At 43.7% G+C, this 13,526-nt stretch overlaps 1 protein-coding gene across 9 annotated transcripts in view; it reads right to left on the reverse strand.

The window, feature by feature from the left end:
- Positions 1-13,526, reverse strand: part of ARVCF (ARVCF delta catenin family member) — a 261,665-nt gene that overhangs the window by 166,291 nt on the left and 81,848 nt on the right. For 6 of the 9 annotated variants that reach the window (XM_087942889.1, XM_087942891.1, XM_087942888.1 and 3 more), the window contains exons 1-2: positions 7,204-7,291; positions 2,366-2,610 (exon numbers count right to left, since the gene is read on the reverse strand). The exons of the other annotated variants lie outside the window; for them this stretch is intronic. In XM_087942889.1, coding sequence (XP_087799015.1) covers positions 2,366-2,581 — 216 coding nt within the window. In that variant the 5' untranslated portion in view covers positions 2,582-2,610; positions 7,204-7,291. Of the gene's footprint in view, positions 1-2,365; positions 2,611-7,203; positions 7,292-13,526 lie in introns of those variants that run through there. 9 annotated transcript variants of the gene reach the window in all.

The raw sequence follows: 13,526 nt of genomic DNA on the forward strand, positions 1-13,526 counted from the left end.
GTTCCTAGCTCCAAGGCCAGATTTTTAGAGTTTTAAAAAAGATGCAACTAATGTCCAGGGTGACATATGGCCATTAGTATTTTGATCCACAGCTTCCCAGAACTTGCTGGGTGTGTGAAATGGAGTTTGTTTAGCCTAAGTAAACACTGGCGGCTTGTTAAAATTCAGGTCTTTTGCTAGCTTGAGGAAGATTCAGGTCATTCTGCTTGCTGGCGGAACAGAAATCAATATATTGCAGACTTCCCTTTTGCTCACACACACGCACACACCCAAAAATAAAGCATAAAAAATTAAAAAACCATTGCAAACTCAGCTACCTTTCGAGCATAACATTTCTCAACAGATGGAGAAAATAATTTATAACTGGTCAAGAAAGAATAATAAATACAGAGATATTTTTTTTTCCAGAAAGACCAGTACATTAGGTTAATTCCGAAGCTGGAGACAATGAAATTTGATTTGGCCTACTTCAATTTCCATTTCCTAAAGCAATGACTCCATATGCCTAAAGCGAAGAAAAAAAATACATGTCTCTAAGATATTTACACACTCCACTCTATTGGGAATTTGCGTGGAGGTTTAACAACACACATATAGTAATTTAAATAAGAGACAAAAGCTTTGTTACAAAACCAGCAAAGGACGGGAGAACAACGCAATATATTAACCAGCAAGGCTTAGTTTTAAAAAGCTAAAGGAGAAATTAATTCTTTGCAATGAAATGTTACAGAGAGAATTGGAGCAGCAGCCTTACAGAGGAGATACAGCAAAATCAAGAAATTGTTCCACGTACTTAGCGTACTTCCTCTAACAAGGTGATATGGAGAAGTGTCTCACCTGAACATCTCAAGAGACTAACAAATGGATTACTAAGCAGTTTCCCCTCCCATCCTTAGGAACCTTCAGATGTATTGGAAATTCTTGAAATTCTGCAGGCACCAAATTGCAAGACTGCTATAATAGCACTCCCTTATTGAAGACATAGAAGTGGGTCATTTTAACAGCACAATAGCTGGCCAACCATGTTCCTTGTTCTCAGTTATCAATACATTCTTCCCCAGAAGTGTTGCATTGACACACACACACACACAAAATCTACAGATGATAGAAGTGAAAGCCTGCTTGGGACCTTCCACACGGCGGTTATTGCTGGAATCCCTGGTCCCGGTTTTAACATACATGTTATTAATCAAAATAATTCCTAAAGAAGCCCATTCTCTGGATCACGGACCGTGCTCATGTAAACCATCAAGATAATGCATAAAACTGTCATGGGTATAGAACTAGACCGCTCAAATTTGGCTGATTATCAACATTTGGATCAAGCTCCATTTTCTCTTCTAACAAACCAGAGGTGTGAATCAACAGATCACGAACAGTTGTTTTGCTGTGCACCTGATCATCTGTGGAAGTCCTTGGTGCTCTCTGAGCTTTGAGGGTTTTCTCGCAGACATTTCATGACCCAACTAGGTAACAACATCAGTGCTAGCAGGAAGCTGGGGTTTTCTTCTGACAATGTGACCTGTTTGGTCATGAACCTTCTGCAAGAAAGCCACCAAGCTCAAAGAGCACCAAGGACCTCGCCGTTCAACCCTAATGTTCTGACCCAGCTCCTCAAACACAACAAACCCTCTGTAATCAATCAATTATTCCTTTATTAGGAGTGCAAGTGTCTCTCTCACAGCAGGCTAACAAGTCTCTCCACACCTATTCCTCTCCACCTTTTATCCCCAGAGCTAGGGTGGGGCTTTGCTAGCAGCGGTGGCTCTTCCGTCCCAAGGACCGGCCCATAGATTTCCACTGCTCTCCTCTCCTCTGTTTTCTGCACATCCGCGCGTCAGGCACTGGACCCAGCTATTCCTCCTCTTCCTCATCAGCCACCTCCAGACCTGGGGGCTGTTGACTCTCCATCTGAGGGCTGATGGACAGCCCAGGCACTCTCTCTCTCTCTCTCTGCCATCTCCATTTCCTCTTCCCCCTCGGAGCACTTAAGTTGCCTAGATGCTGACCCTGACTCCCACCTTACCTCCTCATCTGATTTGGCTGCTGGAGGGGCTGGCGGTCAACAGGCCACAACGCCTAAGCTACAAACGTTATCTTCTATCTTTTTACCTGATCACCTTCCAAGCCTTGCAGCCAAGCCATCTTTGCCACATTAAATGCCAGCCCCAAATCCAAAATCCAAGGAAGCAATGACCATTCCATGCTCACTTTATTTGCTCACGGGATTGAAATGATGGGAAGGGGAGAGAAAAAAAATAACACATTGCAGGAATTACGGGGAAAGACCACACCGTTTTAACCATTCACAGACATACCAATCTGGCGTTGTGGGGGAATCAAAGGAAAAGAGCAGGTCCTTTACCTGCAGAACCAGCTGCTGCCAAGCAGTCGCCAGGGGCTGCCCACTGCCAATGTTGCAGACATTTATGCGATCCGAGGGCTGGTTGGCCTGCTTGAGCTGCAGCGAGACATTGCGGCGTTCTTCCTCCAGGGCTCGGGTGAGCCGCTCAAAGCGAGCCTCTTGTTCTTTGACAGAGGCCAAGATGCTCGCTGCAGATCGGATATCATAGTCATCCATGGTTGGGCTCAAAAGGTCTGGCTTGGTCACTGATAGGGCAAAGGACAAAAATTAGGGTGACATGAGTCAGGAGAAAAAGGGAGATCAGGAGTGTCCAACCTTGGCAACTTTAGGACTTGTGGACTTCAACTTGACTTACAACCTTGGCAACTTTAGGACTGGTGGACTTCAACTTGACTTACAACCTTGGCAACTTTAGGACCTGTGGACTTCAACTTGACTTACAGCCTTGGCAACTTTAGGACTGGTGGACTTGAACTTGACTTACAACCTAGGCAACTTTAGGACTTGTGGACTTCAACTTGACTGCATGTACTATCAACGTTTAATGATCGTTCGAAGTTACAACGGCACTGAAAAAAAGGCCTTAGGAGCGTTTTTCACACTTATGACCGTTGCAGCATCCCCGTGGTCACATGATCAAATTTCGGATGTTGGCAACTGGCTCATATTTACGACTGTTGGGAGTGTCCCAGGCAGGGGTGGGATTCTATCATTCAGACCGGTTCGGACGAACCCTTTGTTCCAATGTTCAGTTCATTCCGAACCAGTTTGCTGCGATGAGGAAGTAAGCCTGCCTGCTCACACTCTTGCCTGTGCATTATGCCTTTGTCTAGAGCCCAGCTGGTTCGTGCAGCAGAGCCTCAGCTGTTTTCTTCACAGAGGCTGCAGTTGAATGTTAAGTATGGGCATGCCTTTTTAAAATGCGGAGCGTGCACGCAAAGTGCATGATCACCGAACCGGTGAAATCCCACCCGTGGTCCCAGGGTCATGGGATCCCCTTTTGTGACCTTCCGACACGCCCGGTCAATGGGGAAGCCAGATTCATTTAACAACCATGCTACTAACTGTAACAATTGCAGGGATTCACTTAACACCTGTGGCAAGGAAGGACGTAAAATGGGACAAAAGAATTCTGGGAGTTGGAAGTCCAGAGGTCTTTAAAAGTCACCAAGGTTGGACGCCTCTGATGTAGATGAAGCCCCACCACAAGGCAACTCAAAAAATACTTCCAGGTTTTAATGACAGAATCTAAGATATAGTAACCAACCCAAAGCGGAACACTTCATACCACATGCTGGAAATGCTTCAGAGACTAACAATGAAATGCAATTGACAGACCAAAGAAAGGACGGACATCTTTCCATGCTTGCATGCCATTATAGTAAAAGATAGATCAATTAAAAGACCTCTTTGCTATGGTCAGGAATGTGTTCTGGTCCACCGGCAGCCTGCAGAGACAGTAGCAGAGTCAGACAGTGGAGAGGAACAGGGCCCAGTCCAGGAGTCTGGGGGAGGACTCAGGACGAGGGTCCTGCATCCGATACAGAGATGGGGCTAGGGCCATTGGGGAGTGGGATGCTGACTCTGGAGACTCCAGAATCTGACAGCAGCAAGGCAGAGGAACAAGGGGACCCTGTTCCCAGTGCACGTGTGCGCAGAGCTGCCAGAAGGCAAGAACAGTTAAGACAAAAGGGGTGACTCAGGAGTAAGGCTTGGAGGTGATTGGCCCTCCCATAAGACATAAAAGAGGAGCAAAGGGACAGGAACCTTTGCAGGAAGCAACTTTGTTCGTACTGGTCGGTTTGAAATCTGAAGCTCAGTGTTGAATTTCTGCTCTGGTTGGCCTTGTATAACTAATTGGAAATTTAGTCATTGGCAGCATTTCAAGGAAGATAAAGGTGCGGGCTTATCAGACTTATCCTGAAGGACTTTGGCAGACTTCCATGGGACTATTACAAACTGTTGGAGACTCATTACGGGCTGTGAATGACTAAAATTCACAGCCGTTGAAATAAAGAAAAAAGGGGTTTGGAGCTAACGTGTGTTTGTTTAGTGCCTCAATCAGTCTTGGTCAGAACAGAATGAGTGCTGAGGGCTCAGCGGCCTCTAATCTGACTTGCTCTCTGTTAGGGATAACATTGTTTTACCCTAACTGTTTTGGGTAAAGATAATAAAATGATGAATCATGGTTTGTCAGATAAAGTGTATGTGACTTTAAGCTAAAGAAATGTAATTAAGGGTGCAGCTGTAAAAGTACTATATAAGCAGCAAGGCACTCTCTGGCTCTTACTGGCTGGCTTATTGAAGACTGCATTCTTGCTGGATCGGGAGGAGAAGAAGTGTTGGATTACTTTGAAGATATTTCAACGGAGAGAAGATAAGTTTTTGGACAGATTTATTATATGTGTACTGACACTGGCTATTTGACACGGACTTTGCAATTAGAGTATCCTCGACAAGACTTGACTGAATTTGGTATATGACTAATGGACTGTTTATAATGACTATGCTATAATTCTTAAATGGAATAAACAATAATTTTGATAGCACAAGCGTATCTGTATTTTTACTGCGTGTTAACGAGAAGGCTTATCTCACACATTTACCTGTCTTCCTATCTGACTTCGCTGCAAATTCTGTTTAGTTTGTTTTCCTTAACACCCGCTGGGGAATCCAGGCTTAACACTCTCCATTCTGCACCTCCTCCTTCTGTGTACCAAGGGCATTCTCACATGCCAGCTTTGTCAAAGGCCTGAGTTGGGTAAAGCTGGCTCCACAAGAATAAAATCCTCCCAAGAATCAAGAGAGCGGACTGGTTGGAAGACAGCTAGTCCTCGACTTACAACCAATCATTTAGTGACCGTTGAAAGTTAGAACAGCACTGCAAAAAGTGACTTTAGAAGCATGTTTCACACGTACGGCCGTTGCAGCATCCCCACAGTCAAGTGATCAAAATTCAGATGCTTGGCAACTGACTCATATTTATGATGGTCACAGTGTCATGGGGTCATGCGATCTCTTTTTGCAACCATATGACAAGCAAAGCCAAAGCAGAAATTTGGGGCTCAATTGTGGTCAAAGGTCAAGGACTTCCTGTAAAATCAAGTGTTCAGTAGACTCTAGTTCAAATCTCCCCTCTTTTTCAACGCCCATTGAGTGGAGTAAGGCTACCCATTTATTCCCTCCCATTGTTTAACTCTCTTTGGAAGTCTGGTGTGATGAGAAGCTGTATAAAGGAAGACTGCTGTAACAGTTTTTTATTCGGGAAAGAAATGTACTAAACTCTTCTTCGAAAGATGGATGAGACTTTTCTGCACCGTTTCCTCTAATTATTTTCTGGTTATTCATCCAGGTACAGCTAGCTCAGTTTTTATCTGCTTCATCATTAGTAACTAAATGAACGGACTAGGAAAAAGTCAGCCACCAATCTGCTGAGAAGAATTCTAGTTAAACCTGCGGCATGCCCTGCGCTATTTATACATTTAACACCTTCAAAATTTGGAGTAAAGCCAGCTTCGGTATATAAAAGCTTTCCATTTTCTTCCATACGACTTACCCCTGAGCTATCTATCCTTCCAGATAGTTTGTATAGCTAGATTTAAGAAGTTGTGGGAGCTTCATCCCTGGAGGCTTTCAAGAAGAGACTGGACTGCCGTCTGTCAGAAATGGTGTAGGGTCTCCTGCTTGGGTGGAGGGTTGGACTAAATGACCTATAAGGTCCCTTCCAACTCTGTTAATCTGTAAAACCAGACTATTTTTTGATCAACAAAGGGGACTGCAAACTTATTGTGAAAAGTCAGTCAGAATTTGTGAGAATCCAGTGTTGGTATCAGAATTCTGTATGTCAAAAGCCAGAAAATGGGACAGTGAAACCATTCCTGGCATCTGAAGTGTGTAATCAGTTGTTGCTGTGTGGCATTTGAAACAAAAACGGCCTTAGGTGTTGCCTTGTTATTAGGCAATTAAATTCTATATAGGAGGGATTCGACTTATAACAGTTTGTTTATTGATAGTTGGAAGTTACAAGGGCAGGGATGGGATTCAGCCGGTTTGGGCCGGTTCGAGCAAACTGGTTGTTAAATTTGCATCAGGTTCGCTGAACCAGTATTTAAACTGACTGGCCACCCTTCCCCATCCCTCCCAGGAGTCTCCACATGGCCCATTTTCGATGCAGGTAAGTACAGGGTCTGCGCGAAGGCTCTGGGAGCGGGGGGAACGGGCCTTTCAGAAGTACCAGAAGTCCTGAAATGGGCCTGTTTCCGGCTTCCGGAGGAGCTCCAGAGACCTGGGGAGGCCATTTTCGCCCTCCTAAAGGCCCGAGGGAAGCCTCTGGATCCTTGGGAAGGCGAAAAAGTTCCAGTAGGCCACGCCCACCAGTTGCCCATGCTAACTGGCCAGCAAACTGGTTGCTGGGATTTCTGAATCCCACCTTTGTACAAGGGCACTGAAAAAAGTGACTTACGATCAGTTTTCACGCTTATGACCATGTTGCAAGCATCCCCATGGTCACCTGATCTAAATTCAGACACTTGGCAACTGATTCATATTTATGACGGTTGAAGTGTCCTGAGGGGGGGTCATGCGGTCCCCTTTTGCAACCTTCTGACTAGCAAAGTTCGATGGGGGAAATCCAGATGCCCTTCACAAATGTGTTATTAACTCAACAGCTGAGGGGATTCCCTCAGCAACATGAAATTTGGACTCCTTTGCAGTCGTAAGTCGAGGACTACCTGTCGCTAAACCCTGTGCCGATCTCAGCTAGCATTCCAGGACATGCAACATTCCCCTCATGCAATTTTGGAAAACGTGCATTGAGAAACCAAAAAAAAAATACACACCTAAGAAGATTTAGGAAGGCCTTTTACGTTAAGAAGGTTGGGACATCACACATTAATCTCTAGAGGAAGTGAAGCCACAGACAACCTTAAGCAGAAAAAGCTGTAAAGAAAGGAAGAGGAAAAGAGAGAGAGAGAGAGAAAGAAGAGAGGTTAGTTGGCAAAGTGTTAGTAAGACTACTTTGCAGTCACATTTTCTTTCACCAAAGAAGATTTAGCTGCATACAGAGAAGAAAACGAACAAAAGCAATCAAATACAAGGAGTTCAGAACCTTTTTGCAGCAGAACTACTCAGTCTGAGAAAATTTGCAAATGTATGGACTTCAATTCCCAGGGTTCCCCGGGAGAATTCCCATGCTAGCTAGGGGATTCTGGGAGCTGAAGTCCACACATTTTTTAGTTGTTGAGGTTGAGGCACTGTTTATGCTATGTTCTGACCCAAACCTGGTTCCAAGAGAGCAAACACAAGACAAAGGCAGCAGTACAATCTTTTTATGTTTCAGCTAAGAATTCTGTTTCTTCACAGATAATTAACTAATTAGCTCCGACAAGAAAGAACCTTGCCAAGTTTTTGCAAGTCTGCCAAAACACAACAGATAATAGTCCTGGCCCCTCTTCTGAGTCCTTGCTCTCCTCAGCCGTCCACACCTGCTGCCGGCTAACCACAACATGCTATGACCGTACGATACAACTCTATCAGCCTTCCTCAACCGGGGGACCTTCTATTGGTGATGGGACCTTCACGATTCCCAAGTTGATGGGACCGTGACTTAATTTACTTGAGCACTGGAGGGCACCAGATTGGCAAAGGCTAAACTCCATCAACCTGAAAAAGAAAGAAGAAATCCAAGTGTCTTTTTGTTCAACACTTGAATTGCTCTTTCTTGGTATATGTAGACATTGGTTGGAATTCAACTCACTTCTTCCAGAAAATTCCAAAGGGGAAGTTGGCTTCTAAACAGACCCAGCCTTAAATGGGCCATCTTGAGCATTCAAAATTAAGAACTGACCTCTCTAGTATTTCATTTTTTCTCTAATCTGCCCAATGATTCTGTTTAATACTGGCTCATCATGAAAAATATTCCGTTCTCACATTCCACAAAAGAGGGGAGATGAATGACAAAACCTCCTCTCTTTGGATTGACACATAAAAATCAACCTGGCTTTACAAAACAAAAGATCATGTAATAGGCAGAATTACAATCCTGTGGGCCATTGGTGGTTTTACACACACACACACACACACACACATACATACACACACGATTCATGCTCTTCCCAGCCATAAAACTGAGGAAAACCATGGAGATTTATGGTGCTATGATTGAAAAGAAAATCCACAAAAGAGGTGCATAAAGATTTTGGTTAGAATTTATTCTGGATTTTTTTTTTTTTAAAAAAAATCAGCTTCTCCAACCTGCCCCATCCTAACAGGAGACATGGCATTGAAGGATTCAACAGGTTTTTTAACTTAAATAAGTAAAGGTAGGCTACCAACAAATAAATAAAAATACAGAAAAAATTGTTTCCCCTATTTTTATTTATTTGTTGGTAGCCTACCTTTACTATTTTTACAAGCAGCCCCAGTCGGTGAACATATCCAACACATCTTCCTCTTCTTCTTTACCCCACAAAAACACCCCTGTGGGGTAGACTTGGTTGGGAGGGAGGGAGGGACAGCCGAAAGTCAACCAATTGGCTTTCTTTCATGCCTAAAATGGACTAGAACTCACAAGTTCCTGATGATTGGCTCAAAGTCACCCAGCTGGCTTTCATGAGTAAGCAAGACTAGAACTCACCCTCTCCTGGTGATTGGCCCAAAGTCACTCACTCGGCTTTCATGAGTAAGCAAGACTAGAACTCACCCTCTCCTGGTGATTGGCCCAAAGTCACCCAGTCAGATTTCATGAGTAAGCAAGACTAGAACTCACCCTCTCCTGGTGATTGGCCCAAAGTCACCCAGTCAGATTTCATGAGTAAGCAAGACTAGAACTCACCATCTCCTAGTGATTGGTCCAAAGTCACCCAGTCAGATTTCATGAGTAAGCAAGACTAGAACTCATTCTCTCCTGGTGATTGGCCCAAAGTAACCCAGTCAGATTTCATGAGTAAGCAAGACTAGAACTCACCCTCTCCTGGTGATTGGCCCAAAGTCACCCAGTCAGATTTCATGAGTAAGCAAGACTAGAACTCACCCTCTCCTGGTGATTGGCCCAAAGTCACCCAGTCAGATTTCATGAGTAAGCAAGACTAGAACTCACCATCTCCTAGTGATTGGCCCAAAGTCACCCAGTCAGATTTCATGAGTAAGCAAGACTAGAACTCACCCTCTCCTGGTGATTGGCCCAAAGTCACCCAGTCAGATTTCATGAGTAAGCAAGACTAGAACTCACCCTCTCCTGGTGATTGGCCCAAAGTCACTCACTCGGCTTTCATGAGTAAGCAAGACTAGAACTCACCCTCTCCTGGTGATTGGCCCAAAGTCACCCAGTCAGATTTCATGAGTAAGCAAGACTAGAACTCACCCTCTCCTGGTGATTGGCCCAAAGTCACCCAGTCAGATTTCATGAGTAAGCAAGACTAGAACTCACCCTCTCTGGTGATTGGCCCAAAGTCACCCAGTCAGATTTCATGAGTAAGCAAGACTAGAACTCACCCTCTCCTGGTGATTGGCCCAAAGTCACCCAGTCAGATTTCATGAGTAAGCAAGACTAGAACTCACCCTCTCCTGGTGATTGGCCCAAAGTCACCCAGTCAGATTTCATGAGTAAGCAAGACTAGAACTCACCCTCTCCTGGTGATTGGCCCAAAGTCACCCAGTCAGATTTCATGAGTAAGCAAGACTAGAACTCACCCTCTCCTGGTGATTGGCCCAAAGTCACCCAGTCAGATTTCATGAGTAAGCAAGACTAGAACTCACCCTCTCCTGGTGATTGGTCCAAAGTCACCCAGTCAGATTTCATGAGTAAGCAAGACTAGAACTCACCCTCTCCTGGTGATTGGCCCAAAGTCACCCAGTCAGATTTCATGAGTAAGCAAGACTAGAATTCACCCTCTCCTGGTGATTGGCCCAAAGTCACCCAGTCAGATTTCATGAGTAAGCAAGACTAGAACTCACCCTCTCCTGGTGATTGGCCCAAAGTCACCCAGTCAGATTTCATGAGTAAGCAAGACTAGAACTCACCCTCTCCTGGTGATTGGTCCAAAGTCACCCAGTCAGATTTCATGAGTAAGCAAGACTAGAACTCACCCTCTCCTGGTGATTGGCCCAAAGTCACTCAGTCAGATTTCATGAGTAAGCAAGACTAGAATTCACCATCTCCTGGTGATTGGCCCAAAGTCACCCAGCTGGCTTTCATGGCTAAAGCAGGACTTGAACTGAAAAATATCCAGCTTTCTAGCTTGCTGTCTTAAGTACTAACTAGACCAAACTGGCTTTCAATATTGGGTCTCTCCCCGCCCGCTACTACATTATCATAAACATCTTGAGAACTTAAAATTGGGCTTTTGCTTTTTGTTGTCTTCTGTAGTAATGTAAGGATACCTCTGGGTGATACCATCAGCTCTGTTTTGTTTCTCAAGAGCCCCACAGTTTTAGCAGGGTGCTGAGTGAGCTATTAAGGAAGTAATTATTACATATTCTTCTGCAACTGTCTCCTTGCAGAGTCCAGCAAATTCCGTTTCCAAGCTAAGCCCTTCTCCTCTGCTACAACTCAGGAGGTTTCTGTGCTTCAATGGCCTTTGCTCTCAATCCCTCCTCTAATTTGGCTGATTATCAACAATCCCACACCAATGAAAAGCAGTGGACAAAAGATGGCAATTTCAATGCAGACACAGACAGGCAACCACAGTGTGCTGATGTCAGAAGAAAGAAAAGGGGGGGAAATGGATCAGCAACTGGGGTTTTGTTTAAGGTAGACACACACATCCACACTCACACCCCAAAGTAATCTGTGAAACAAAGAGTTCAGCCAAGGAGAGATTGAAGGGAGAGGAAATGTCTCGATGAAATAATAAAAATAAAGGAGGGAATAATCCCCAACTCAGTACCCATTTAGAGGGTGGGAAAGGTCTGGAATTATTTTTAATTTCAACTGCATAAATTAGTCCATGAAATTTACCCCTTGGTGGAAAAACAGGAGTCATTTACAACATAGAGTGTTTAAGAACTGCAACAACCAGAATATGTGGGACAAACAGACAGAAGATTGGCAGAATCCATCCATGAACACCAACTGGCAGTCAGGATGGTAATTCTTTGATTTCACAAACATATAAACAGAGTTAACCATAGTTTCAATTGGAAAAATGTGACCATCCTAGACTAGGCCAAGTCCAAAAATGCCAGGGAATTTCTAGAAGCCTGGCACTCGGACAAAACAGCCATCAATAGACACATAGACACTAACAACATCGATAAAGGTAAAGCTAAAGGTTCCCCTCGCACATAATATATGCTAATCGTTTCCGGCTCTAGGGGGCAGTGCTCATCTCCATTACAAAAGCCAAAAAGCCAGCACTGTCCAAAGACGTCTCCGTGGTCACCTGGCCAGCATGACTAAACCCCGAAGGCACACAGTACACTGTTACCTTCCCACCAAAATGGTCCCTGTTTTTCTATTTGTGTTTTTTACGTGCTTTCGAACTGCTAAACTGGCAGAAGCTGGGACAAGTAACGGGAGCTCACTCCATTACACGGCGCTAGGGATTCGAACCTCCGAACTGCCAACCTTTCTGACCAACAAGCTCAGTGTCTTAGCCATTAAACCACCGTGTCCCTCAACATCTATAGACTATGCAAAAGAGACAATCAACCAGCCCAACAGAGAAAAAGATTCCAGCACCTCTCCATTAGTAATCAGCACCCAGATCAGCATAGATTAACTCCAAGGTTAATATCAGACCAACAATCCATTTTACCCACACAGACATGTAAGTCACCGGAATATAAAGTGACAGCAAACTGCACTCCTTACTAGCACTGATAATGTTACCTAGTTAGGGTCATGAAATGTCTGCAAGAAACAGGAAGAAGTATTCTTGTGTCCCCATCATTAATAAACATTGTGCTATTTCACAACAAACATTCTCTTGACCTGCCAACCAGAATATGCATGAATTGCATCCTGATTTTTTGAAAAAGAAAATCTAATTCGCAGGAATGAACATGGGCTTATTTAAGTACTAAAGCATCCCCTCTCCAACCCCCCCAATGGAGATCAATCTTTTTCAGTTTATAAATAAAGATCTCCAGTTCAAGAGGCTATATGAAGCAACTAAAACCACTTAGCTTCACCAAGGTTTACTGAATTCCATCGCAAATCATAATCTCTCATAAATGTTTACCAAGCCATCCATAAAACCAAGAACAAATGTTTGCTTGGCTCCATTTCCGAACAGCACAGAGTAGCACGGATTAAGCATACAGTAAATCAATTTCTGTGCTGTCAATCTTTTCGCCAACCACAAAATTTGCCCGTGTGCTAAAATATTCTCAGCCGCAAGACCAAAACTGTTAAAGAGTCAAATCTTTGTATGCTAAGAGTTATTTGCTTCTCAAAATAATGATTGGGACTTCCATTCACGATCAAATGCGCCTTAAGTTTTCTGTGAATCTCAATTTTTCAAGAAGTCAGCAAACTGGTTTACTAGTTGGCTATTACCGTTATTAATTACTATAGCTATTTTTTTCAGACCTGATGAGGCCACATCTAGAATATTGTATATGGTTCTAGGCAACAAACTTCTAGAGCTGTAGATGACCAAGATGAGGGTGAGATCAAATGCATCATCAGTTTGGAGTCTCTACACCCCAGTAAGAGATCCAAGTCAAAGCCCACCTTATCTGGCACCAATTTGTCTTGACCAATTTAATCAATTAATTGAACGGTTAACAATGAAATAGTGGAAAGGCTTGCCTTCAGATGTGGGTGAGATTTTAAAGAAGAGACTGGAGAGCTACTTGTCTGGAATGATATAGTTCTCCTGCTTGAGCTAGGGGTTCAGATTCTTCTGAGTAGATAGCATCAAATAAATTCATAGTGCTTTTGAACTCTATCCTGGCTCCTGATTTCTTGCAAATCACACACGAATGATGTCAATATGTCAGGCTGGAGGAACTTGATATGCTCAGACTGCAGAGAAGAAAATTGAGAGTGCCATGATGGCTGTGTTCATGTAATAAAGAGGATTGTCGGTAAAGGTGAAGAACTATTTTTCTCAACCACAGAAAGTAGGACAGGTATAGGCTACAGCTCCATAAATGTCAGGTCCAAAATCACAAATGACCAAGAATGATTCTTCAAGCTGAGTTCTTTATTATTTCA

Source organism: Notechis scutatus, chromosome 13, assembly GCF_049901735.1.
Source record: "Notechis scutatus isolate UNSWTSFEM ecotype Mainland chromosome 13, rNotScu1.2, whole genome shotgun sequence".
Classification (NCBI taxonomy): domain Eukaryota; kingdom Metazoa; phylum Chordata; class Lepidosauria; order Squamata; family Elapidae; genus Notechis; species Notechis scutatus.